Raw genomic sequence first — 26655 nt, forward strand, 5'->3', positions numbered from 1 at the left:
GTCAGTTAGGGTATGTCTAAGCTGCACAGTGACCCAGGTTCTTACCCAGGTTTGAGCCTTAACCTCCCTCATCCCATCATCCACCCAGTAAAACCTTTGACCTCAGTTTGGAGGTGCTATAAGGCCAGGCGAGCTCACCCAGCTTGGGGATGGAACCCAGGCTCTGTTTTAAGTCAGGCTGAAACCCATTCACTTTCTCATGAGGATGCTGGCAAAAATCACTTGAGTGCTGATAGTCCTCCAATGCCCTTCCCACACATCCCCTGGAGAACAAATAAGTTCTTCCACAATTGACTAGAAAAGAATCCTAGAGTGTCTCTGCACAGAGAGCCCTGAGATATCCCCCTAGATGCACACGGGTGAGTGCAGAAACACTGAGAACACGGTAACACGGGTAGGACTTTACTGTGGGGATGCTCACACCCAGGCAAGGCTAATCCAAGTGCTCAGACGTGGATACCAATCACCTGAGTCAACCGTGCAGTGAAGACATAGACTTTGATAAGTGACAGCTTGCACAAGGCCACATCAGCAAGACCTGGGAATAGAATCCAGATCACTAAGGGTATGACTACACTGCATTTAAAAACCTGTGGCTGGCCCATGCCAGCTGATCCAGGCTCATTGGGCCCTGTTTAATTGCAGTGTAGATCTCGCTAGGGTCCCCAAGGGAGAGCCCCTGCAGCTGGAGCCAAAATTGCCTACCATCAATTAAGCATGTATTTGGATAAGATCTGAAATATTCATTAATGTGGGAGGTAATGTGAACAATTGGTCCTCGGATTCTTTTTCTCTTCTAAGTAGAAACCTACATTTTCCTTCATCTTTCTCTTGTTCATAATGTATTTAAAGAATCTCTTCTTATTGCTTTTTGTGTCTCTTGCAAAGTGTAACTCATTTTGTGCCTTAGCCGCTCTGATTTTATCCCTGCATGCTCATGCTATTCTTTTATACTGCTCCTTAGCAATCTGTCCATGTTTCCATATTTTGTAGGATTCCTAACAATCGCTCCCAACTAATCTATAAAAAAAGTAATTTCTCTTGATATAGGGTTTATCTGAAATATAATCCAGAATCAAGTTATTTATGTAGCTCCCCAAACATGCTTGATACCTCAAAAATGTATCTGAAAACAATCTCTGCCTCAAAATGCTTGAAACCTAATTATTTTGACCTTGTCTTAAATTCTTTACATACATTCCAATGTGAACAGCAACAGGAATAAGGGTGCATAGTTAAGGTTGCATGATGTAAAATGATTTGTGTATAATGTTCAATAACTGTTGATAATATTTAAATGTATATAATGTGGTGTAAATGTGATCTGTGTTGCATAGTTCATGTAATTGTTACCTCTAAAAACAGTTATGTCCACAAACAGTGTGAATTTCCAATAAAAAACAAGTTTTTACTTGGACTAGAACAGACTAGGGATTTGGAAAAGGGGAATGAGATACTCTGGTAAAGCAAAGGCACTGTAAAGCCATAGTAGATGGTCATCTCAGGATTGCCCCAGGCAGCTGGATTCCCCAGGTCCGGGATCTATACCACCACCACCCTAGCCCCAACATAGGACCAGGAAAAGAAGGCACATCTGGAGCATTGTTGTGCTCCCATAATCCTGGGCTAGCAGTGGGACATAAACATGGCATACAACTGCCTTTGACACTCCTTAAGTACTGTGACAACTGGAGCTGGGCTGGACACAAAAATAGGGCTCAGCTGCAAAGCATGACTAACCTGAACTACATGAGAACATGACCACTCTCTAGAAATACTGTAATGGAAAGTCACACTCCAAAGGAGATGGTTTGCTTAGGCTGGTCCAGCAGAATAAAACCAGAAGTATTGAGTTGAAATTAAGAAGGAAAATACAGACTGAACCTCAGGAAAACTGTCCCAAATGTGAGAACTACCATACACTGTAGCAAAGTCTTCAAAGAGAAGCAGTTTTAGGTTGTAATGAACACAGATAAATGTTGAAAATGGAATGAAGCTCTTTCATTCACAGTAAACTGGTGTCCCCACTTACGGAGCAATATGAATAGCCACAAATTTTAGTTTCTTCCAAAATCTTAGATTTGTAGCAATGTCTGCATGTGTATGGTTTGTTTTTATTTTTCCTCATTATACAAATGCCTTAAAAATATTCCCTAGGAGACTGCGCAGTTTAATTGTACAAAATAAAGGCAGTTTAAGAGTAGAATAATTTGACATTCAAGATGTTCATTTGATATTGTGCCTGCTGCACTAGTGAAGAAAATGAAGGAAAGACCTCCTGAGGGAGCTTTCAGAATTTTCTGCTTCTAGTAAAAATAAAATATACATATTCTACTTTTCCTTTAGATAACATTTCTTGATGAAGAAGCTTAAATTGTAGGAAATATTTTTGCTTTCTTCCCTTCACTAGACTGAAGCAAAATCTGACAAAGTTTATTTTGTTTATTTCATGAGATTATAGTGGCCATATTGTAAGCATTATAGGGGCCATTTTACGAACACTACCAATTTTCAAATGCACAATGTTTAACACAGTGGAATGTGGAAACCTCTAGGGCCTCTATCACATGTGTGACGAGAAAGCTGAAGAGATAATTTTGCAAATCAGGCCACTCTAAACATAAACTACTTTATCTGCAAAACACAAAGCCAAAAGAACTAACTAGGGAGCCAGTCCTGGTGGCCTCACTAAGGCAAAATGTATGTGCACATTCCACTGTTGCCCCCAGTCCCTGCAAACATTCCTCCAAAACGGAGGCATTACAGGCTGCCTGGTAGGTTTGGTGAATATCATGGAGACGGGCTATTTCTCTCATCACTCATGACTGTTCCCACTCCAGCCCGCTGGAGGGAAGGAAGAGGAAGATGGAATATGCAGGCGCTCCTCCCTTCTTCACTGCTAGGGCTTGAATAGCTGGTTCAGTTGTCACTTCACTTGGGAAAGCAGAGAACATTTTGCCCTTCATACCATTACAGCTCCTACCCCGGCTGCTGCACCTCAGTTACTTTCTTCTTCTAACACAGCTCCAAAGATCTTTCAAGACATTTTGGAAGCAGAGCAAATGGAATACATTATTCTCCCTGCTGGCTTTAACACACATATATAAACAAACTATACAAATATATAAACCTGCAAACATGTGCCGTCCATTTCAGGAGGGAGCAGAGAGCTTGCTACACCCATATATTCCTTTGTCTATCTGCACTGAAGATTCTGGCTTTCTCTGTAAAACTGGACTGACTGTAATATGATGTTAGCTCAATACAAATATCATGCACTGTGGACTCACCTTGAGGCTTTGGAGAGAGCTTATTTAGGCAGAATTTGAGATTTTTTTCCATCCAGAAATAGAGGACACCAGTTCTCTGCAATCTGCTATGATCACAGCATAGTTTAACTTTTGCATGTGGCCCCTGCGTTTCCTGTCTCTTCAAAAGCAGTCACTGTTAGAATTAGCCCTGTCACCTGTGGGGGAAAAAACACTCTTAAATTTAAGCTAATGCATTGACAGTTGGTGTCCAGAACAACTGGTGGGCTTGCAAATATCCACGTACCACCCCCGGTGTCCACACAACCTTCTGTTCTCATTGGTCTTATTTTTAAAAGTGAAAGCAGAAGACCAGAAGTCCAAAGAGCAGGCAACGCAATGTTTACTGGGGTTAGTTCCTTAGCAAGCAATAGCTCTATACATCAGCAGTCAGTTTCCCAGTGTTCTGTTTCCAGCTCTGATGCCACAGAGACTTTACCCATGTCCTCATTCCCCAGCTCTGACCCCGCAGAGCCTGTGTCCCCGTTCCCCATTCCCACCTCCACTTTCTTAGCAGGCCCAAATATACCTGAAGTACACGCCCCTAATTCCACCCCTTGCAACTTATGGTCATGTTCCCTTTCAGAGGCTCGTGAGTCTAGGGTCTTCATCCCACCTCTTCTGTATCCCATGGGAGGGGTAAGGAGTGAGGTCATGTTCTGGCCAAGGCCAGGCTTTCCTTTGGCTTTTAGTGTTTCTTATGCCTGCCCCCCATTCCTCCTTGCCCTTCCTAACTGGTTGCTTGACTTTGGCTTAAGAGAAAAACCAGGCAGCCTTCCAGTGTACTTATATATTATACTCCCACCATACCCTGTAGCACTTTTTACTCCAACTCTTATCGCTTTTCATCCCATCTGCTTGTGGGCAGATGTAATACACAGTGTCTTTGTTGGCACATATTACTATAAGATATAAGAGCATCAAAAGGTCAAAACCCAAATTCTCTCTCAGGCTAACAAAGAGGCCTATGTACCAACATTCCATTCCCTTTTGTTTTTCTTCTGTGTTCCACCTGCCCAGGTATCCCGGGAGAAGCATGGGACATATGGTGGCACATTTCCTGATAGGGCCATGGAATGGGTCAGTGCTCCATTTGCCCCACTGCCCCTGGTGCAATATAGTGTCCTGCACCTTCCCTCGTATGCCCATACTGCACGTATATACCAGTTTGTGTGTCAGACTTCCCATAGTGATGGGCCCAAAAAGGTTGGGTCCGTGTTATCTGTTACACTTCAGAGGAGGACTTGATATATTATTTCTATGTTACAATTAGTGGTTGTGCTTTGTGAGTATGTGCCCCCTTTTACCGCTGCAGTGTACATTGCAGGATTAGTTTATTCAATAATAGGCCAACAGCCATAACAATTCTCAGTAACATGGAGAGCCCTGATCATTGTAATATAGTCCAACATCCAGGCCACCACCAAAAACACTGCTTCTCCTCCTTAGACAAGGTAAAGATTTTTTTAATGCCATTCTGGAGAATTTACTTTAAATGTGTCCAGTTGTTGGCAGTTGCAGCGAACTGTCCCTACAGTGTTCATGTGTTTTTGTCCATATTATGAGTCCATTGGATATTAACAGAGAAATAGGGCATTGTCTAAGTCAGCTTGACTACTTGGTATGGAATTAGGTTATATGTGCCAGTTTGATTATTTACAGCAATGAGTTCCACTGATGCATTCGTGCACCATAGTGCCAATGGCAGCGTATGGATATGTGTAACTTGGTCATGTGCTAGAGTAATTATGTCCCCTAGTATTGTGTACATTCCCAGCAAAATACCCCATACCCTATATACATCACCCTTGATCACCCCCATTTTTCAATAGGTCATTGGTTCTGCCCCTCCACGGACATTGGAAGGGACATACTTAAATATTTTTATGGACTGTGATGGCATCAGGCCAGATGGCTACAGGAGAGTGATCCTGTTGGTATCCAGGAAGTGGGCGGGCTTTGCCCACCTACTGCTAAAGGACCTCCCCCCAGCCTAAGGGGAGGATCCGCAGGCAGGGCCAGCGCTTGCATTTAGGCGACTTAGGCAATCGCCTAGAGCGCCAGAATTATTGGTGGGCGGCATTTTGCCGGAGGAGGCAGCAGGCAGCTGCAGTGGACCTGCCGCAGTGGTGCCTTCGGAGGGTCGGCTGCTCGCGCCTCCGGTGGACCTCCCGCAGGGACGACTGCAGCAGCTGCACCGGAGCCATGTGAGCAGCCAACCCTCTGCAGGCAGGACAGTGGCAGCTCTACTGGAGCCGCGGGACCAGTGCATGGGGCGGCGAAATTGCCATGCACCTAGGTAGCTCAAACCCCTAGCGCCGGTCATGTCTGCAGGTCTGTGATACCAAATAATTGTGGGGGACAACTAATGAAAGAACAGAAACACAGGGCTAAATGAAGGGAACTTGACGGGGACACTGAGTGGAGAACCCCGGACAGTGCCCACTGCTCCTCGAAGGCGTCAAGGGAGCTCACAGAAGCCACCCAGAGGAACTCTGCCCGGATGTGTGAATGGACAAAGGAGCGGAAATAGGCCCCACAGTTGCACGAAATCCTGTCAGCCAACCTCCTCTCCCTGGTTTTGTAGATGGCCATTTTGGCCAGGGCTAGATGAAGGTAGACAAGGAGGTCCCGCGACTTTGTGGGGCCACGGATGGGGAGCGCATATATGAACAGGTGAGAGGAAAAGTGCAACCAAAAATGTAATAATATATCCAAGAGCAGCTGGAATAGGGGCTGCAACCTAGCACATTCCAGATACATGTGCCCCAGGGTCTCTCTTACGCCGCAGAAGGGGCAGGTGTCCAGAACGGGGGTAAACCATGCCAAGTACATGCCCATGTTGACGGCCCTGTGAAGAAGCCATCAACTGATATCACCAGTGGGCCTCAGGACCAGGACAGAGTATAGGCTGGCCCACTGGGGCTCCTCACCCTCCAGAGGTGGCAGGAGGTCCCGCCATTTGGTATCGGGGCGGGACGCGAGGGTGAGGGAGTGAAGGGTGTGCAGCATAAGCATGTATAGATATCTCCTTTGTGCGGTCTGAAAATGAACCAGGTGAAAGTCATGCAGCTGGCTCACGGTGAAGGGGCTGGGGGGCCAGATGGGTCCATCGGACAGGGGCCTGACAAAAAAGTCTGAAGGGCCTGCGGTGGAGGGTGGGCGGGTCGTGCCCTCGCGCAGGACCCAGTTGAGGTAGGCCCAAGCAGTGAGCGGTAAATGCCTCTCACCTCCTGAAGTACACACTGGGGAGTTCGAGGCCTGGGGATCCAGCCAGTCTCCCCGGTCATAGTCAAGACGTCTCTGACTCTGGTGACTTCTGCCAGGACCAACCTCTGGCGCACCACGAGGGACTCCACCACCTGCAGACGGAGCTGGGGGTTGCGTAGCAGGGGCTCCGTGAGGAGATCTGCCCCCGCAGTGGCTACCATGGACCTCGTTGCTGAGAGAAATTTCCAGGTCTGGAGGAGGTCCTGGTAGAAGACCAGCAGCCTGGAAAGGTCTTGTGGAAGACCTCTTGGATGGAGATAAAGGAGCTGACGGTTGTATCGGAGCCCTCAGAAGTGGCACAGGAAGGCATGCTCCAGTACTTTCCATGCTGGACTATCTGCATCATACAGGAGCCTCTGCAGGGCCTGGAGGTAGAAGACATGGACCTGCATGTGTAAGAACTTCAGGCCCTGTCCTCCCTCCTCCAGGGGCTGGTGGAGGACCCTTGCAGAGACCCAGTGCGCTCCTGGCCAAAAGAACTTCAGAATCACCAGAGGTTGGCCAAAAAGCCCAGGGTCAGGACCAGGGTGTTGAGCCGGTACCAGAGCATAGACAGGACTAATAGATTGAGCACCAGTATCCTCCCTCAGAGGGAGAGGCACCGGAGTAGTCCTGTCCGTTTCCAGAGTGCTCCATCACCCTGCCCTCTAAACTGTAGTTCTCCAGCGGAGACAGATGTGTGGCAGAAATGTAAATGCTGAAATAGCACAGCGGACCCTCCCTCCAGCAGATGGCCTGAAGCATGGGTGGGAGGGAGCTCGCCTACCACTCATCTCTGACCACCAGACCAGAGCTCTTGACCCAGTTGACCCGGGCAGAGGAAGCTGCTGAGTAAATGGCCTGGCAAGTCTCAATCCGTGCAAAGTCGCACAGGTCCTGGACCATGAGAAGCACGTCATCGGTGTACGCCAACAGGACCAGCCGCAGCACCAGCTCTCGGAGCACCAACCCCATCAGCCTCCAGCTAAGGAGACAGAGGAAGGGCTCGATCGCCAGAGTGTACAGCTGGCCCAAGAAGGGCCATCCCTGCCGTACTCCTTGCCTGAATCTGACCGGCTCAGTCAGGGTCCAGTTGAGCCTGACCAGACATTCTGCGGAAGTATACAGCACCTGCAGAAAACCCACAAACTGGGATCTGAAGCCAAATACTCACAGAGTGTTCAGGAGGTACCCGTGGTCCACTCTGTTGAACGCCTTCTCCTGATCTACGGACAGGAGGACGAATGACAGACCATCCCTATACCCAAGCTCCAAGAGGTCCCGGACCAGATAGAGGTTATCAAAGATGGTGCAGTCTGGAATGGTGTAGGTCTGGTCTTAGTGGATCATGGACTCTAGCCGCAGGGAGATGGCCTTCACTGTGACTTTGTAGTCCATGCTGAGGAGTGAGATGGGAGGCCAATTCCGTAAGTCATGGAGGTCCCCAGAACATACAGTAGAACTTCACGGTCAGCCTGTCCACGTCTGGAGATTTGTTGGTGGGTGTACAGTGGAGGGCTTCTGAGAACTCAGCCAGAGTGAGAGGCAGCTCTAGCCAGTCACAGTTGCCCGCAATGACCGTCGGGAGTCCGTCCCAGAGCACTCTGCAAGTGTTAGGATCAGTTGGATCCAGGGAGAAAAGGCTCACGTAGAAGGCCGTGGCCCTGCTGCACATCTCCACCGGATCCGTGAGGGGGGTGCTGTCCTCTGCCAGGAGGCAGATGACATGCTTCTTGGCATCCCTCTTTTTCTCCAGAGCACAGAAGAAGCGAGAGCCGTGATCCATCTCATGAAGGAGGCAGGTGCGGGATCGAACAAAGGCACCCCAGGCCCGATGGTCCTTGAAGGCCTGGAGCTCCTCCTGCTTCTCCCGGCATGCTCCGTGGAGGTATGGATCCTCGGGCCTGGCAGCCAGACACCTCTCCAGCTCTAAGACCTCCCTTTTCAACTGCTCTATCGCTGCATCCCTCCATAGACTGGTGCCCCGGGTGTAGTCGTGGCAGAAGAGCCGGGCGCGCACCTTCCCCAAGTCCCACCACCGCTGCGCAGAGGTAAAGGTGTGCCTCTGCCCTTGCCAGGCCAGCCAAAACTCCCAGAAGGACGCCACAAAGCCTGCATCCTCCAACAAACTGTTATTGAAGTGTCAATAGACCAGCCCCAGCCTCTCTGCTCAGAGAGAGGCTGTCATGGTGGCAAGATGGTGATCTGAAAATGGGGCTGGCCAAATGCTGGAGGAGTGGCCCCGTGATAGGTGAAAATGTGACAAGTAGATGCGGTCCAACTGGGAGTGGCACAACCGATGGGCCTCCACCCAGATGAAAGTGAATGTCAGAACATCATCTGGGCGGTGGTTGTGCCAGACATCCACCAGAGAGTGATGTTCGATAATCTCCCAGAGGACATCCATGGTGGCCGGGCACTGCTTGGTCCCTGAGCGATCTCGCTCCTCGAGGCTGGTGTTAAAGTCCCCACCCAGGTCCAGGCACTCGGAAGGATCTAAGGAGTCGAGGAAGGAAGATGCCTGCTGATAGAAATGCAACCGCTCCGGGCCCGATGTCAGGGCATAAACATTGATGAAATTGACCACAAGCCCCTCCATGCGGACCCGGAGGTGCAGCAGACGACTCAGCACAGCCTTGGCAACCCCCAGCACCTCGGGCTGTAGGTCAGGAGAGAACAGGGTCATCATTTCAGCCGTATGAACTTTGAAGTGGCTAAAATAGACCCTGTCTCCCCACTCCAGCCGCCAGCTAGCTTTGGCAGCTGGACCCGTATGGGTCTCCTACAGGAAAATCACAGAGTAGCCCTCCTCCTGAAGGAAGGAAAGCGCTTGGCACCTGCAGAGACTCATCCTACAGCCCTGGGTGTTCAATGTAGCAAAGATGACAAGGACCATGAGGAGGGCTGGGGGGATCCTCACTGGTAGGAGACCCCCATTGGGCTGCGCAGCAAACCGTGACCTACCTCATAAGTGAGCAAGGAGTCACAGAAGCCACAGACCCACTGGTAGGCTGCAGCGGTCTCCTTCCCGGTCCTTTTACCCTCCCCCATGGGGGCCCTAGCAGCCTGGAGGATCTGATGAAAATCCCCCCATCACTGGAGTACAAGCTGTACCTTGTTGCAGGAGCTATGGAGGTCCTCGAGAAATTCCTGAAGCTCCTCTCTCAGCATATGGGGGGAGTCACCAATCTATGGCTTTCCCCCGGTGGGGTCCCTGTCAAAACCCCGTGGCCCACCGAGACAGGCAGGCAGGAGGCAGACCCCTGATGTGGCGCCCGATGGGCCATCACCATGTGGCCCGCTTTGATCCCCCGTTCAATGGGGGGCAGCAAACGGAAGATAGCAGCCCCTAGTGGGTCAGGACAGGGAAACACAAAAGCTGCTTGCTGGGGGGTCATCCTCTGGGAAAGGGAAGGAGACACCTCAGGGGCGGCAATAGTATCATGGGAGGTGGAGGGGATAGGGATGGGGTTGACTTCAGGGGCAGGGCAGAGATCAGAAATAGGGGCAGGGCTGGGGGGCAGGAATAGGGACAGGGAAAGCAGTGATACCGGAACCGGGGTCCCCAGTGGCTGGGCTCTTACTCTAAGGCCGGTGGTATAGCCATAGCATCCGTAGCTGGAGAATCGACGATAGGACCCCCACCCAGGAAGGAGGTGAGCTGCCCCGCACTACGAGGAATTCTCCTGGTGAGTCAAGTCCCAGCCGCATGGCACTGGCTGTTGCCTAAATAAGCTCGGCGGCCACTAGTGGGATGCCATCCGCGGCCAGGTTTGTGGAAGAGTCCAGGGGCTCCTTGAAGTAGGGAGCAGAAGTAATGGTTTGGGGGGCAGAGCACAGGGAAAGGGAGGCTGGGGTGAGGTCTCCCAGATTGAGGCCCGCTGGCAGAGGATCGTCCTATCCCTGGGTGACCGAGGTCAGATCCAGGGCCTTGATCTTCTCATAGATGAAGGGGAGATCATGTTCCACCACCCTGGGGTTCTCCCCACCAGGTCCCAAAGCGAGGCTTGCCTTGAGGCTTGCAGGGGCTTCAGATGGTAAGGGGGCAGGAGGGGCTCCATCAGGGGCCTCTATGAGAAGGGACTCTGGAGAAGGGACGGTGTTATGCTCCGGTGCTGTCATGTCATCCCCAGCCGGCACCATTGAATGGGAATTGCCAGGGGGCAGGGTGGAAAGCTTGGTGTCGGTGACCCCCTTCCTGATCTTCCAGGGAGCCTCCACATCAGACGGAAGGAGAAAAGCTCTAGTCTTCTGCTCGCCCAGCTTCCCCTGCATTAGGGTCCAGCCCTCCATGGCATTATCAGGGCACTGGCTACAGGGGTCAGGTCGGGGGGCAGGGGCAATGGCTCAGGGGGGCAATGGTGGGGCAGCACAAGGGAGGGAAGATACCCGCTGGGGCAGGCCCTCTCCTATGCCCGGCGGTATCCCTGCCACACCCTCCTCCACAAGCCCCACCAGATTGCAAGCAGCAGAGGCAGAGTTCACCTGCTCATCTGGGCGTGCTGGGGGAGGTACCCTGTGGGCCCGAGTGGGAGCAGTGGTGGACTGGCAAGGAGGAGGGGCAGCTCGGGGCACCAGGCAGCAGGTTCACTGGTGATGACAGGGCTGGCACCCTGCCAGGGCTCAGGGGTCCAGGATGCTCCTCTGTGCCAGTCCAAGGGGCTGTCCCTCCGGACGTGTCCCATAACCCAGCAGAGGTAGCAACAGGCCTCCCCCATAGAATAATGCACCTAGTAGTGGGCCCCCTGGTAGGGGATCAGGAAGGACCCCTAGAGCGCCTCTCCATCGCATGCTGCTGGCAGCAGTTGAAGCTGCACTTGCCGGCGGAACAAGAGGACGTGACAGAGGGTGGGGTCTTTGCAGCCCAGTGGCAGAGCGCTGATAGCAGAGATTGGTCTCTTCAGGGTAGAAAGGACGGGCAGCAGGGCAGCATTAGGCAGGAAGGGAGGGATGGTGGTCAGGACTAACTGGATGCCCAGGTCTTCCAACGGCTCCAGGGGGATGAACAGCCCCCCCCCAAGGCCATTCTCCACTGCCGCCTGGGTGGCAGCCTCCGACGCTATGAAAAAAGACCACCTTCCCGTACAATTTGGAGGCTGCCACGATGATCATGAGCCCCACCACCCTCACCAATGCCTGCATGTAGGTTTCCACATGGGGCGAGGCGGACACAAGGAGGCAACGGATGCTATGCCTCCTGGTCAAGGTGGGGGAGGGGCCCCGGCCTCTATAGATGGTAGTGGAGGCTGTGGTCGGGAAAGATGACATAGCAGTGGGTGGGGGGGTGACCACAGAGCTGGTCGAAGAAGCAGTGGGGAGGGACTGTGGCAGTGGGACAGCTCGTCATGGAAGGCCCGGTCTTTTTAGTGGGGCCCTTACCCTTCTTCCTTCCCTGGCCTTTCCCGCCAGCTGCGGGGGGGGGAGGGGTGGGGTGGGGGCACTTCCCCAGAATCAGATGGGGCAAGGGATGTGGCAGCAGTGGAGGTCTCCCAGGTACTTACCGCTGCTGGAGCTCCAGTGGGGGCAGTAGCAGGTGGTTCAGCAGTGGCGGTTGAGGTGGAGTCTGGGGGGGTGTGTGGACATGAGGCCAAGTAGAGGAGGGGCAATGGGGTCTGCTTGAGGGGTCTCTCCCGCTGTGTCCCCCACCATAATGAGAGCAGGGACGGACAAACACTGGAAGGGGTAGAGAAAGGAGGCAAGGGGAGTGAGGGGCCCCAGCTCCAGCGCTTGTTGCTGTGGACACGACCACCACCACCACCACCATCTGAGCAGGGTCCCTCCTGCAGGGCCACCAGACAACCACGTGGAGATGCTGTGTTTGCTAAATATTCCTTGAGTCAGGGATGTCGAAAGTAGGAGTTTAGGTCATGACAGAACTGTATCATGTTCATGGGGATGGTGAGGCAGAAGGAGAGGCCCCGAGATAGGACAGATTCTTCTGCTGGGCTAAGAGTACAGCTGGATCAATTAACAATATTGTTGGTGAGTTAACTGTTGTGACTCCTTGTGGCCTGTAGTAGTTTAGATAGTTTAGTGTCCTATTTCCTTTGTAGAGAAGGAAAGTGCGTGTTGTAAATGGCTTGTCTGGTTTTTGTAAGTCCAGCCATAAAGAAGTTCATGTGGAAGGTTGGTTTTTTATGAGAGTATCCAGTTTTGAGAGCTCATTCTTAATCTTTCCCTGTTTCCTGTGCAGGGGTGGCTCCAGGTCCCAGCACACCAAGCGCGTGCTTGGGGTGGCAAGCCGCAGGGGGTGCTCTCCCAAAGCCGCAAGGGCAGCAGGCAGGCTACCTTCGGCGGCTTGCCTGCGGGAGGTCTGCTGGTCCTACTACCATGCCTGCAGGAGGTCCACCAAAGCCGCGGGACCAGCAGACCCTCCACTGGCAAGCCGCCGAACGCAGCCTGCCTGCCGTACTTGGGGCGGCGAAATGCCTAGAGCCGCCTCTGGTTCTGCAGTTTCTTTGAGAATGTGTGGCACAATCTGTCAGCATATCTGTGTGGTATGTAGATTGTAATGGATTTTTTTAAAAGACTGGGAGTAGATGGGTCATTTCAAGAAGTAAAACTATTTCACCATGCTGGTTTTCCCCCCTACTGTTATTCACACCTTCTGGTCAACTGTTGGAAATGGGACATCCTGATTATCACTACAAAAGTGTTTTTTCCCTCCTGCTGATAATAGCCTGCCTTAACTGATTACTCTCGTTATAGTTGATATTCAAACACCCATTTTTTCATGTTCTCTGTGTATATATATCTACCTACTGTATTTTCCACTGCAGACATCCAATGAAGTGGGTTTTAACCCACAAAAGCTTATGCTCAGATACATGTGTTAGTCTCTAAGGTGCCACAAGTACTCAATCTTTTTGCTGATACAGGCAAACATGGTTACCACTCTGAAGCCTAGGATTAGTGGGACTTGAGTCACCTGACCTGTGTCTGGAAACCCGGAGCTTAAGCATCTACTCTTCATTTTAACAGGGGTTTAAAGTTTTTTTTGACCTGTGTTTGAACCTAGGACTCTGGCACCCACACTGCAGTGCACAGATCAAAGTCAAAGTAACCTTCCCCCTCCAGTGTCAACACTTCAGCCCTACGAATGTGCTGCACTCAACTTACTGCCCACCTTGTTTCTTAACTGTCATGGTACTGTTGATGGGACTCAGGTGCTCATGAGGACACACGAGCACAGAAACTGCATAATTAGCTCCTTTGGTGGGCTGTCTCAGTAGAATGACTGCAACTTTTGAAGATACTCAACTGCCATCTAATCAGAGAGCTGGACCCTCCACTGCACAACCCAGGGAGGGCAGGGGGAGCCCATGAGAAAGGAACAGAGAACGGACCTTGAGGCTGCCTTGCAAGGGTGAAGGAGCAGCAGGGCTCTCAGCTCAGCATGGCTGGGGGAGGGATGACCGCCAACATCCTGGCAGCCACAGTCACTGATTTTATTTCTCCTGGTGGATGCTCCCCCCCCATGCCCAACGGGGCCCACCCTGGCAAGTGATCGGTGGCCAGTCCTAGGGCCTGGAACCGCTATGGCTGGTGGGTGCTGAGCACCACTTATTTTTTTTCTGTGGGTACTTGAGTCCCGGAGCACCCATGGAGCCAATGCCTATGATGGCACCTGGGAGCTGCCTCCCACCTGTCAGCATTGCTCTGTGTTTCAGGCAAGCTCTGCAGAGAATAGAAGCTTTTTTAATATGCAAACTCTGTATCTCCTTTAGGGCTAACCCAGGCTAATAAGATGGGGATCTCTTACTTATTCCTAGAAACCTCACCCTCAGAATCCAAGCAGCATAGCAATAAAGTTATTTCTTATGAAAGATTTTTATTCCCGCTTTCCCAGCTCAGCTGATGGAAGGAATCACTTGCAAAACAAATCTTCATGGGGAGGAAGGAGAATAAAACAACAAAGTATTTTGTCCTCTTTAGTCATAGAATTGTATGACTGGAAGGGACCTCAAGTGTATGACTGGAAGGTCATCTACGCCAGTGCCCTACTCTTCAGACAGGGCTAAGGACTAGACCATTTCTGACAGGCGTCTGTCTAACCTGTCCTTAAAAATGTCCACTAACAGAGTTTTCATAACCTCCCCAGGCAGTTTGTTCCAGTGATTAACCACCCTGACAGTTAAGAAGTGTTTCCTAATGTCCAACCTAAACTGCTCTTGCTGCCATTTAAGTACATGGCCTCTTGCCCTATCCTGCGGTTAAGGAGAACAATTTTTCTCTCTCCTCCTTGTAACAACCTTTTATGTACTTGAAAACTGTTAAATCTCCTTTTACTTTCTTTTTCTCCAGACTAAACAAACCCAATGTTTTCAATCATTTCTTACAGGTGAGGCTAAGATTTAGTCATGGGCATTTTTAGTAAAAGTCATGGACAGGTCATGGGCAAGAAACAAAAATTCATGGTCCTGTGACCTGTCCATGACTTGTACTATATATTGCTGACTAAATTGTTGGTGTTCTGGGAGGTGTCAGGGGCACAGCTGCTGCTCTGGAAGGGGATCTCCAGGGTGCCCGCTGGTGCTGGCTGGTGCAGAAGATAGCCCTGCCAACTCAGGACTCCCACGGATGCTACTGGCAGGGAACAGCTTCACTAGCCCAGGACCATCACCAATGCTGCTGGACCAGACCATCACCAATGCTACTGGAAAGGGATGGTTTGGGACTGCGGCAGCCACTGCTGGTGGAGGACAGCCCAAGACTGTTGCCGCTGCTGCTGGTGGGGGATGGCCCAGGACCGCCGCTTTTGCAGGGGCTGGGAGGGGATGGTGTGGCTGAGGTCAGTTGCACCTGCTGGTTGCAGAAGTCTCAGAGGTCCCGGAAAGCCATGTAATACTCTAGTCTCTCCTTTGTCCCTGGTATAATTGCCCATGCTCCCCCCTAGATTTCGACCCTTCTCCCAGGTCTCCATGTTTTTGACTTACTTGTGGACTTTTGTCTCCTAACCCCATGGAACCTATTTTAAAGCCTGCCTCACTAGGTTAGCCAGTCTGTATGCAAAGATACTCTTCCTTTCCTTGGTAGGTGGATCCCGTTTCTGTTCAACAGTCCTCTTCCTGGAACAGGATCCCATGGTCAAGGAATTCGAAGTTCTCCTGGCAACCTTCTATACACAGCCATGCATGCACATCCAGGATGCATCTGTCTCTACCCTACCCTTTGCCAGAAGGAGCATACCACCTGTGTCACCAACTCCTTCACTTACTCCCAGATCCTTGTAGTCATTTCTGATGTGCTCACTGTTCTAACTTGCAGTATCATTAGTGCCCACATGGATGAGTAGCATGGGGTAGTAGTCAAAGGGACGGATGATCCTCAACAATCCCTTCATAACATCTCAGATACAGGCTCCGGCAGGCCTCATGCCTCCCGAGATGCCACGTCAGACTGACAGATGGGTGCCTCTGTCCCTCTCTGAAGGAAGTCACTGATGACCACTACCCTAGGTTTCCTCTTGGGAGAGGTGGCCATAATTCTCCCAGCCTTGGGATAACAGATCTTCTCCTCTTCCACCTTTTGGGGGTGATTCCTCATCCCTCATTGCCAGAGCAATGTAATGGTTGAACATTAGGGAAAACTTCCTGTCAGGTTAGTTAACCACTGGAATAAATTGCCTAGGGAGCTTGTGGAATCTCCATCATTGGAGATTTTTAACAGCAGGTTAGACAAACACCTGTCAGAGATGGTCTAGATCAGTGGTTCCCAACCTTTTTTGCCTGGCTGATGCCGGACAATGAGTCAAGGAGGACCGTGGCAATGGACGAGCATCAGCCAAAATGCTGCCAAGAAGCAGCAATGTCAATAGGCATTGCTGCTGAAATGCCGTCAACAAGCAACGTCATCCAGAGGCATCGCCGCTGAAAAGCTGCCGAAAATCTGTGGTGGATGCTTGTCCACTGGCCAGTACGTGGGCACACACAGATGCCCTATTGATGGCTACTAAGGTAAGTTGCCTTTCGTATAGAGGGAAACAAATATACATTTCTTCAGAGAGCAGAAACCTGTTAAAAGCAGATATAAGATGCTCTACATATTTCCCAGAGAAGGATGAGAGATGAGGAGCATTTGAAAACAGATGAGGTACACCTTCTCGGCACTCTCATTGCTAGGTACACCTCAGCCAGGCATTACTGTCATTCCAAGCACCTGGAGGCAGACAGAGCCTATGAAAATCCACATCTATATGCACTGTAGGATCAGATTTTATGTCCAATAACTTCACCAGTAGTCCTGGGACTCTCCCTAAAACATCTCACCCTTCTGCATTGTTTTCAACTCTTTTTATAAGACTGTACTGTAGGAGAAAGCTGCAGAGGTGCCACTCACAGTGTAATGGATCTTCATCCACAGTCACAGTGTGTGAACTAGCTTAGGGATATGTCTACACTACAGGATTATTCCGATATAACAGAAACTGGTTTTTGGAAACAGATTGTATAAAGTCGAGTGCACGCGTCCACACTAAGCACATTAATTCAGTGGTGTGCGTCCACGTACCAAGGCTAGCGTCGATTTCCGGAGTGTTGCACTGTGGGTAGCTATCCCATAGTTCCCACAGACTTCCCCGCCCATTGGAATTCTGGGTTGAGATCCCAATGCATGATAGGGCAAAAACAGTGTCATGGGTGATTCTGGGTAAATGTCATCAGTTAATCCTCCCTCTGTGAAAGCAACAGCAGACAATCATTTCGTGCCCTTTTCCCTGGATTGCCCGGGCAGATGCCATAGCACGGCAACCATGGAGCCTGTTCAGCCTTTTTTCACTGTCACCGTATGTCTACTGGATGGTGCTGACAGACGCGGTACTGCAGTGCTACACAGCAGCATCCCTTTGCCTTTGCAAGTTAGCAGAGATGGTTACCAGCCCTACTGTACCATCTGCTGCCTTGCAAGTTGATAATGACGGTTACCAGTCAAACTGTACCGTCTGCTGCTGTCATGGGTGCTCCTGGCTGGCCTCAGTGAGGTCTGCTGGAGATGCATGGCCAAAAATGGGAATGATTCCCCAGGTTATTCCCTTCTTTATGTTTTGTCTAAAAGTAGAGTCAGTCCTGCCTAGACTATCAGGCAAGCCTACTAAAGAACCAGAGAGGCAAACAGCCGCTCTGGGTCAGAGCCCCAGACATCCTGCAGAAATGATGAGCTGCATGCCATTCTAGGGCGTGCCCCTGCAACAATGCCACCAGTTGCTTCCCTCATCCCCCACCCCTCCTGGGCTATCGTGACAGTTATCCTTCCGCTTGTGTGATGAAGTAATAAAGAATGCAGGAATAAGAAACAACACTGACTTTATGGCCGCTGCAAGAAGAGATCAAAGGGGGGAGGGGAGGGCATTCTCCAGCTGCTATGATATTCCAGGCAGGAGTGAATCTCCAGAAGACAAAGCCCATTTTTGCCCAGGTGCCCCCAGCCGACCTCACCAAAGCCAGCCAGGAGCACTCATGGGATGATGATGACGGATATCAATCATATTGTACCATCTGCCATTGGGAAGGGAAGGTAATGCTGCTGTGCAGCACTGCAGCAGCGCATCTGCCAGCAGCATCCAGTAGACTAGGGGTAGGCAACCTATGGCACGTGTGCCAAAGGCGGCACGTGAGCTGATTTTCAGTGGCACTCACACTGCCTGGGTCCTGGCCACCCGTCCGGGGGACTCTGCATTTTAATTTAATTTGAAATGAAGCTTCTTAAACATTTTAAAAACCTTATTTACTTTACATACAACAAAAGTTTAGTTATATATTATAGACTTTAGAAAGAGACCTTCTAAAAATGTTAAAATGTATTACTGGCACCAGCAAAACCTTAAATTAGAGTGAATAAATGAAGACTTGTCACAGCACTTCTGAAAGGTTGCCGACTCGTGCAGTAGACATACGGTGACATTGAAAAAAGACGAGAAATGATTTGTTTCCCCTTTTCTTTCACAGGTGGGGGGGGCTGACAACATATACCCTGAACCACCCACCACAATGTTTTTGACCCTTCAGGCTTTGGGAGCTTAGCCAAGAATGCAAATGGTTTTTCGAGAATGTGAGAACTGTGGGATAACTACAGTCCTCAGTCCCCTCCTCCCTCCCTCCGTGAGCATCCATTTGATTCTTTGGCTTTCCATTACACTTGTCTCAGCTCCTTAAGTTTCAGGCAGCACTGTGTTGAGTCCCTGTTGTGGCTTCTGTCCATCATAGCTTTGGAGATTTTTTCAAATGCTTTGGCATTTTGCCTTTTGGAATGGAGTTCTGATAGAACACATTCATCTCCCCATACAGAGATCAGATTCAGTATCTCCCGTACGGTCCATGCTGGAGCTCTTTTTGATTCTCGGACTGCATGGTCACCTGTGCTGATCGACACTCCATGCTGGGCAAACAGGAAATGAAATTCAAAAGTTTGCCGGACTTTTCCTGTCTACCTGGCCAGTGCATCCGAGTTCAGACTTCTGTCCAGAGCGGTCACAATGGTGCACTGTGGGAGAGCTTCCGGAGGCCAATACTGTCGAATTGCGGCCACACTAACCCTAATCCGAAATGGCAATACTGATTTCAGTGCTACTCCCCTCATCGAAGAGGAGTACAGATATTGATATTAAGAGCCCTTTATATCGATATAAAGGGCTTTGTTGTGTGGACAGGTGCAGGGTTAATGCGATTTAATGCTGCTAAATTTGATATAAACTTGCAGTGTAGTAGACTGGGCCTAGGACTCTCCCTGAAGCCACTTTTGAATTACGGGTGCGGGTGGAGGGGGTGAGAGAGGTTCTGTTGTGGTTGTCATGAACAGCTGTTTTGAAAGTGCTTTAAAATCCACCTGTGTAATTAGCTAAGCCTGGAAATTGCTAGGCTAGTAGAAGGTCCAAGTTAGACTTTGTGGTTCAAATTTGGACTCATTTGGTCAAGAGGTTCCCACATTATATCATTCCCCATCCACTACAAGAGCAACCCTCTTTCAAAATGCAATAGTCTTCTAACACTTCTTAGCATAGAGTCCAGTCCTCCTCCTGCCTGGTCAAGCCCACAAACAAATACACACTCTGTGTGTTTGGGGGTATCTTAATTGTTGTCTAATGGGGCCTGCATGTGTGTTGCATCCATATGAGCAAGGGAGTGGTTGTGAGGGGAGTGTGTTCACTCATCCCTCCTCAATCTTGCACCAGGCTTAACTAAAGCAGCAACATCTGTCTAGGCACATGGGACACCTGTTAGGGCTTTTGAAAATACCAGGTGATCGACCACGTTTTCCTTAACCATGTCCTGCTCTTTTGTTCTTCCCTCCCAACTAGATAGTCCGGGACCTTTGTTGTCGCCCTCACCACTTTTCAGAAAAAGCCAGGAGCACCCAGAGAATGGGAGAGAACAACCCCCTGCCCCTTCTAGCCAGCCAAACCGTCATTCAGCCAGCACACACCTCTGAAAGTGTTGACTAGAATGGATAAGAAACTGGGACCATGACAAAATCTCTGTGAAACATCCCTGAGGACTTCCTTTCTCGCCCTCCACCCCCAACTCTGGAGAATGGGAAAAATTCTTTTGCATTGAGCAGAAATTCTAAAAGTGCAGAATTATTTCTTGATACATGATCTTTATTAAACTCCAGCAAAACTGACACAAATATACATCCAGGATAAACCGCTGTTGGAGGTGGATACAGAAAAATGCCAACTTAACAGCTGTGGAGTTGTGTAAAATTATAACCCCCTTGTAAATATACACTAATAGTATGAACCATTGTAAGAGAAGGACAGGTCCCCTTTGGACCCAAGGATGGTTTTTGAGTCTCCCCCCTGCACTGACAGACTGAAAAAGGGAGGTTACACACCCCTCCATCTCAGAACCCCCCATCTCTCCCTCCCCTAGGCCCTGATCCCCTTTCTCCATCCTGCCCCCTGACTCCTCCCTGAAAACCTCTATCCCATTGTACAGTGAGAATACAGCAAATCCAGCTCCTACTCCTAAGCCCTAACAATCTCTATCCAGCCTGTGCCACAGATGTTGATATTTGCTGCTGGAGTCCCTGGGGCTGGCAGGGATTAATTTTAACAGGGGCAGGTGTTCTCTCTCCCACTGCCCAGCTGCTCCCTCAGCTAGTGGCAGGGCAGCCAGGTCAGAGCTGCACTGGTGCAGTGGCTCCCGCTCACCAGTCCAGTAACTCTATGACCAGGTCAGGTTTTGTGTCTTTCAGAGCATCCAGCTCTGCCTGCATTTCTTCACTTAAATACCCTTTCGTCAAGCTGTAGGGAAAACAGGGAAGGAAAAGGACGTGTTAACTCTCTCTGCAGACACAATAGCTGAGCTCACAGCCCCTAGGAAGCCCAGCGCTGCACCCACAGGATGTGTGTCACTGTCAGTCCCCTGCCTGCTAAGCTCTCTGCCAGCAAGTGCCTTTCCCTTGGGGGATGGAAGAGAAGTGCTGGTGCAGTCTGTAGCCTGGCCTGCTCCACACACCCCCAACACACACCCCACTCACCCTGTGAGCTCTGGGCAGGGACAGCAATGTCCTTTCTGCATGTAAAGGGCTGGATTGTGCAGCCCTGGCTCAGGGTGGGGAGCACTGACTGACACGGACAGTCCCATTTATCACTGTGGGGGCTACTCAGTGCTCACAGGGAGCAGGGGCTGCAAAATCCAGCTCACAGAATCTCTCCATGGAAGCAGCCTGATCTCCGCTCTCATGTGCTCCTCACACCTCCTCCTCCAGTATGCTGTGCCGGACCACATCGGCTTCTGTGGCAGGGATTAAAAGGGCTCTGCAGGGAGCCCTGAGCCTTTTAAATCCCTGCCAGCAGCTTTGGCAGCCAGGCTGGGGCTGGCATTTAAAGGGCCCGGAGCTCCACGGTGGCTGGAGTCACGGGCCCTTTAGTTCGCCCCAGGGGCTACCAGCCACCTCTGCAGCTGGGAGCCTACTGGGTGATTTAAAGGCCCTGGGACTCCCAGCCACAGCTGGTGCCCCAGGGTCTTTAAATCTTGAGGCCACGCCTCTTCCAGATGAGCCCCCTCCCCCCAGGACTCTGGCCATACCGGTAAGTCCTGTGAGTTACTTCACCCCTGGTAACACTGTTTTTGAAGGAGAGTTTTTAGCAGCTGTTGTGGTGCTGCAGATTTGGCCTGATGCTGCTGAAATCAGGTGGGAGCTCAAACTCCACCCCGGCTGCAGGAAGACAGGAACATGTCACTTACTCTTTATTTACTTTTACAGCCAGTTCAGATGAATGGGGTTTGTCTGTCTGCAGCCAGTTTGGGAGAGCAGGAGCCAGTGCTCAGTTCAGAGCATGTGCTTGTGATGCGGATAAACCAAGGGCCAGCCCTGGACAAAGCCGTAGGCATCAGCTAAGAACTGACAAACTCATAGCTGGAAGCCAGACCAGCTGACTGGTATTTTAGTATCGTTCAAAGGAGATGTTCAATGTATAAGAATGTGTTTAGTATTTAAACGTCATGAAAATCTGGTGGGATGCAGCATGTGTTGTTTTCACTTATCTGTACCCTGTAATAGCAAACAAATGCAGTGTATATGCCTCTGTAAGGAAGCAATTCATCAAACAAGAAAGAATCTGTGTGTAATGCAAATTAAGAACTCTGACAGGGCCGCATTTACACCTTACGCACCCCTAGGCACAGCATCTTCAGCGCTCCCCTCCCCACCCAGAGATGCTTCTACAGACCCCCACCACCACAACTGTACAGCACCCTGCACATCACCACCCCCTTTTGAAAGGGGGAAGGAGCAGCAGGGCTCTCAGCTCAGCATGGCTCAGGGAAGGATGACCCTAACATCCTGGCAGCCACAGGCACTGACTTTATTTCTCCCGGTAGATGCTCCTCCCACCACCCATTCCAATGGGGCCCACCCTGGCCAGCCCCAGGGCAGGGAACCTCAATGGCTGGTGGGTGCTGAGCGCCACTTATTTTTTTTTCTGTGTGTGCTTGAGTCCCGGAGCACCCATGGAGCCAATACCTATGATGGCAGCTGGGAGCTGCCTCCCACCTGTCAGCATTGCTCTTTGTTTCAGGCAAGAGCAGCAAGGAGGAGCCATAGACAGAGCTACCACCACAGGAGGCTATGGGAAGGTTTTGGGGTTGGCTCCCATTCGCTGCCCTGGCAATGAATGATGTCCAGGCACCCTGCACATACAGCCCCAGGGAATGCAGGGGGCCCAGAGAGCGGAGTGGGGACCAAGCGGCTGCCCTGTAGGGAGGGGGAACAGCCAGGGTGTTAGGGGTCATCCTCCCCGGCTGGGGTGAGCTGGTTTGAGAGCTAGACAGGACATAGGGATTGTGAGGAGCTTAGTGTGATCTTATTGCTTATTCCAAGGGTGGGGAACCATTTTTGTAACAGAAGCCATTGACCCACTGAAAAAATAAATGGTGGGCCACACACATTCAACTCACCTGCCTATGGGTGCATGAAGGCTTTAGGCTTCTCCCCACAGTGGGATGAGCCGGTGCTTGTAGCTCCAGCCCTGGGGGTGGGGGCGCTGAGATTCAGGTCTTCGCCCCCTACAGAGATGTGAGCTGGCACTCGTGGCTCCAGGCCCACAGGAGGATGCCCAGGCTCAGGGCTTCATACCTGCAGCAGGATGAGCCAGTGCTCGCAGCAACAGCCCTGCGGGCAGGAAGCTCTGAGCTTTGCTGCCCCCCCTGGGGCTCGAGCCACGAGTGCTGGCTTGCCCTGCTGCAGGGGAAAGCCCCGAACATTGGTGTCCTCCCCCACCAGTGGGCGGGTTGAACATGTGTGGCCTATGGGCCAGATGAAAATGAACAAGGGGCCAGATCCAGCCCACAGGCTGTAGGTTCCCCACTCCTGCCTTATACCCTTATATGAATATGTTTCAAGTTCTTTAATATGTATATCTGTCACTCATCAGCCCTAACAAGTAGTGCAGGTTCTATATGTGAGTGTGGCTCATGAGGCAATAACTAGGTCAGGGGTTCTCAGACTATTCACAATCCAGCCCTTGACTTCTCCAAGGAAATAAATGTGTGGGGAGGGGGGACACAGTCAAGACAGTGATCGGAAATCGATAGAAATCCCTCTCCATGATGGGTGAGGAGAGATTAAATGCAGTCTCCATCTGAGCAACTAGGTAGAGGCATGAATTTCTGTATACACTGAAGACTGATTTTTAAATCTGATATCATCTCACATTTATTGGCAAAGGAGTAGAAGGGAGTTAGAAAATCAAAAGACACTAAAAAAATAATTAGATTTTTTTTTAAAAGATCTCATGATTTCAGAGGTCTAACTCATGATTTTTGATGTCTTCATGTTGGCAATGCTGGATTGTTGTTGTTGTTGTTATTTGTCTAAAGGGAGCTGGCTGTTACTTACTGTAGTTTCTGTAGTCTGCAGTTTGGATGTTTTAGATCCTTACACAGCAGCCGCACTCCAGCATCTCCCAGTTTACCCCACAGGTTCAGCTCTGTCAGCCTATGGTTGGTTCTGAGAACAGGGGCGAGATCCTTGCAGCCAGTGGCTGTGACACCGCAGTACCCCAAGCTGCAAGAGAGAGAAAGGCAGAGAAGGAGGATCATGAGATGAATGGGGCTCGTCACGGCTGCTCTGACAGGTGACTCCACCCACTAGCCCCTCTGTCTGACCAATCAGTATCGAGAATGAGCCAGAAATCCTGCGACAGACTCTGTCCCAAGCCCCACCTCTTCTTCCAGTGAGAAACAAACAGTGGCTGGGACTTTCTGTCTAAACACCACCCCTTGACCTTCACCAATCAACAGTGAGAATTGGCTAGACACTTCAAACCTCTGGCACTGACCAATGAGGAATAAGGGTTGGGGTAAGACCCCTTCCTAAACATCGCCTCCCTGCCCTTTCCATTGTCCAACCACAAATCAGAAAGAGTAAAAAGGTGCCCTTTAAGTCCCACCTACCCAGCTCTCAACGAATCAGGTTGGACTTGCCACTGTCAGCCCCGCAATGGTATGGCCCAATCAGAGCAGCCCCATCGCTACAGGGAGGCTGTAGGGGAGCCCCCTCCCCAGGCAGCTGGGTCAGGCTCAGAGCAGGAGGAGCTGGGAGATCCTGCCCCTCCACGCCCCCGGCATTGGCTCTGCTGCTCCCCTGCAGGACATGGACGTCTTCTGTCTCTGACTCCAGCTCTGAGCCTCAGGCCTGGGCAGGCGAGGCAGATGTGAGGCCCAGCACTGGCAGCATCACACCCACCTTCCTCTGAGACCAGAGATCAAAGCAGAGGAGACAAAGAGAAGAAGATCCTCATGACACGGGGTTCTCCAAGGTTTGGAGAGAGAAGAGCCTCTGAAAGGAGGGTCACTGTGTGACCCTGTTGGCAGGGCCTGTTCCAGAGTCTCTGTACGGATTATAAAAGCAGAAGTTCTGGTTTCTGTAACCCCGCTGCAGAGTCTGAGGTCCTGATGGAGCTGCCAGCCAGCTGAGTAGGTAACCATGGCAGCAGGCTGAATATGACCATGTGCACTTCAAGGACCGCCCACAAGTATGGGTGTCTTTGTCTGCCTTCGAGACCTCACAATGAGCCCCCTGCACACCCAAACATGATCGCACCCCCCACCTGCTAAATCTTGCACATGCTTTGAGAAACCCCTTCCACCAGAGCTGTCATCTGCATGGCCTCCTTCATCACCTCATTTGCCTTAAAATATTGTTACTCTGCTCAATGGGGAGGTGTGACGGCACCCCCGGGGTGCAACCTGTGACCGTGGGACCGCTGTGTCCCCTTCACTCTCTATTCTGAGTTGTCCCACTCAATGCCATAGGCAAGCAGCAAACCCCTACGGGTGCTGTTACCACTCAGTACAACCGCATGTGGAGCCCCGTATCCAGCTAGATTGCGTGAATGCTCCTACAGCCTCTCATGAATCACAAAGAAAGGGTCCATGAGTTGTACCTTAGGAATATACCGTCTTGCACCGCTCAAGAGCCTTTCCTGAGAAATGAAAGTTTATTAATTGGAAATTAAATGGAAATTGCACGTACACCAGCCTTTGTAACAGCAGATTTACCGAGCACTTCAGTCAAACTCACTGGTAAGGATAAACATTAAACTAAGTTTATTGATTTCAAACAGTCGATTTTAAGTGATTATACATCATAGGCAAAAAGTCAGAATTAGTTACCAAAGAAAACAAAACAAGTGCACAGTCTGAATCTTAAACCTGTAAGACACTCGGCAGTATTTAGAGCAAGCAGTTTTCTCGCCCCACTAGATGTTACTGGATGTTATGGTTCATAAGACATCGAGAACTAGTATCTGGGCGCTTCCCATACCCACAGCATATTTTAGTGACAACCATACAACACAATTCTCATAACTTTATATTCACTAGTGATGTACAAATTTAGATGGAACAGTGGGTTTCAGCAGATCATAATCTTTCCCATGATACCTTACATGGCCTGCTTTACATGCAATATCCAGTGATGAGCTCCGAAGGGTCTTCCATGGCACTTAGGTGGCGGCGGGGGTTTTCACTCAATCCGGGTTTTTGGCAGCATTTTGGGAGCAGGTTCTTCAAATAAAGGTCCCGCTGCCAAACTGCCACCAAAGATCCAGTAGGGAACTGCCTGGTGAGTACAGTACAAGCCCCATGTGCCCATCTCCCCCCACACACACCGGACCCCAACCCATGTCCTGCCCCAGACTGCCCCCCTCAGAACCCACAGGTTTCTCCCCACCCCCCAGAGTGGCAGCAGCAGCCTGGGCTCCGGGGGCTATTTAAAGGGCCAGGGATCCCTGGCTTCTACCGCCCTGGTCCTTTAAATAGCTGCGGGAGCCCTGGGGAAGCAGCAGGGCTCTGGCGACTATTTAAAGGACCAGGGCTGCAGAGGCAGCTGGAGCCCCCCCCATCCCAGGACTCTGGGAGCTATTTAAAGGGTCGGGGCTCCCCTACTGCTACTGCCCCAGTCCTTTAAATAGCTGCTGAAGCCCTGGAGTAGTAGTGCGGCCCTGACAGCTATTTAAAGGGCCAGGGCAGTAGAAACAGCGGGACCTCCGGACTTTTTAAATAGCCCCCAGAGCCCTACAGCCCTACCCCAGGGCTCCAGCAGTGGGGCTCTGGTGGCAATTTAAAGGGCCTGGGGCTCCAGCCTCTGCTGGGAG

At 50.8% G+C, this 26655-nt stretch overlaps 1 protein-coding gene across 3 annotated transcripts in view; it reads right to left on the reverse strand.

Moving 5' to 3' along the window:
• Nucleotides 1–20127: 20127 nt before the first annotated feature.
• Nucleotides 20128–26655, reverse strand: part of LOC116836373 (NACHT, LRR and PYD domains-containing protein 12-like) — a 596145-nt gene continuing 589617 nt past the window's right edge. For 2 of the 3 annotated variants that reach the window (XM_075065030.1, XM_032799937.1), the window contains 2 exons: nt 23895–24062; nt 20128–20796 (listed from right to left, as the gene is read on the reverse strand). In XM_075065030.1, the coding sequence (XP_074921131.1) occupies nt 20700–20796; nt 23895–24062 (265 nt within the window). In that variant the 3' untranslated portion in view covers nt 20128–20699. The remainder of the gene's footprint in view (nt 20797–23894; nt 24063–26655) is intronic. The other variant, XM_075065031.1, reaches the window with a different exon arrangement.

Source organism: Chelonoidis abingdonii, chromosome 4 (genome assembly GCF_003597395.2).
Source record: "Chelonoidis abingdonii isolate Lonesome George chromosome 4, CheloAbing_2.0, whole genome shotgun sequence".
In the NCBI taxonomy this organism is placed as follows: Eukaryota; Metazoa; Chordata; order Testudines; family Testudinidae; genus Chelonoidis; species Chelonoidis abingdonii.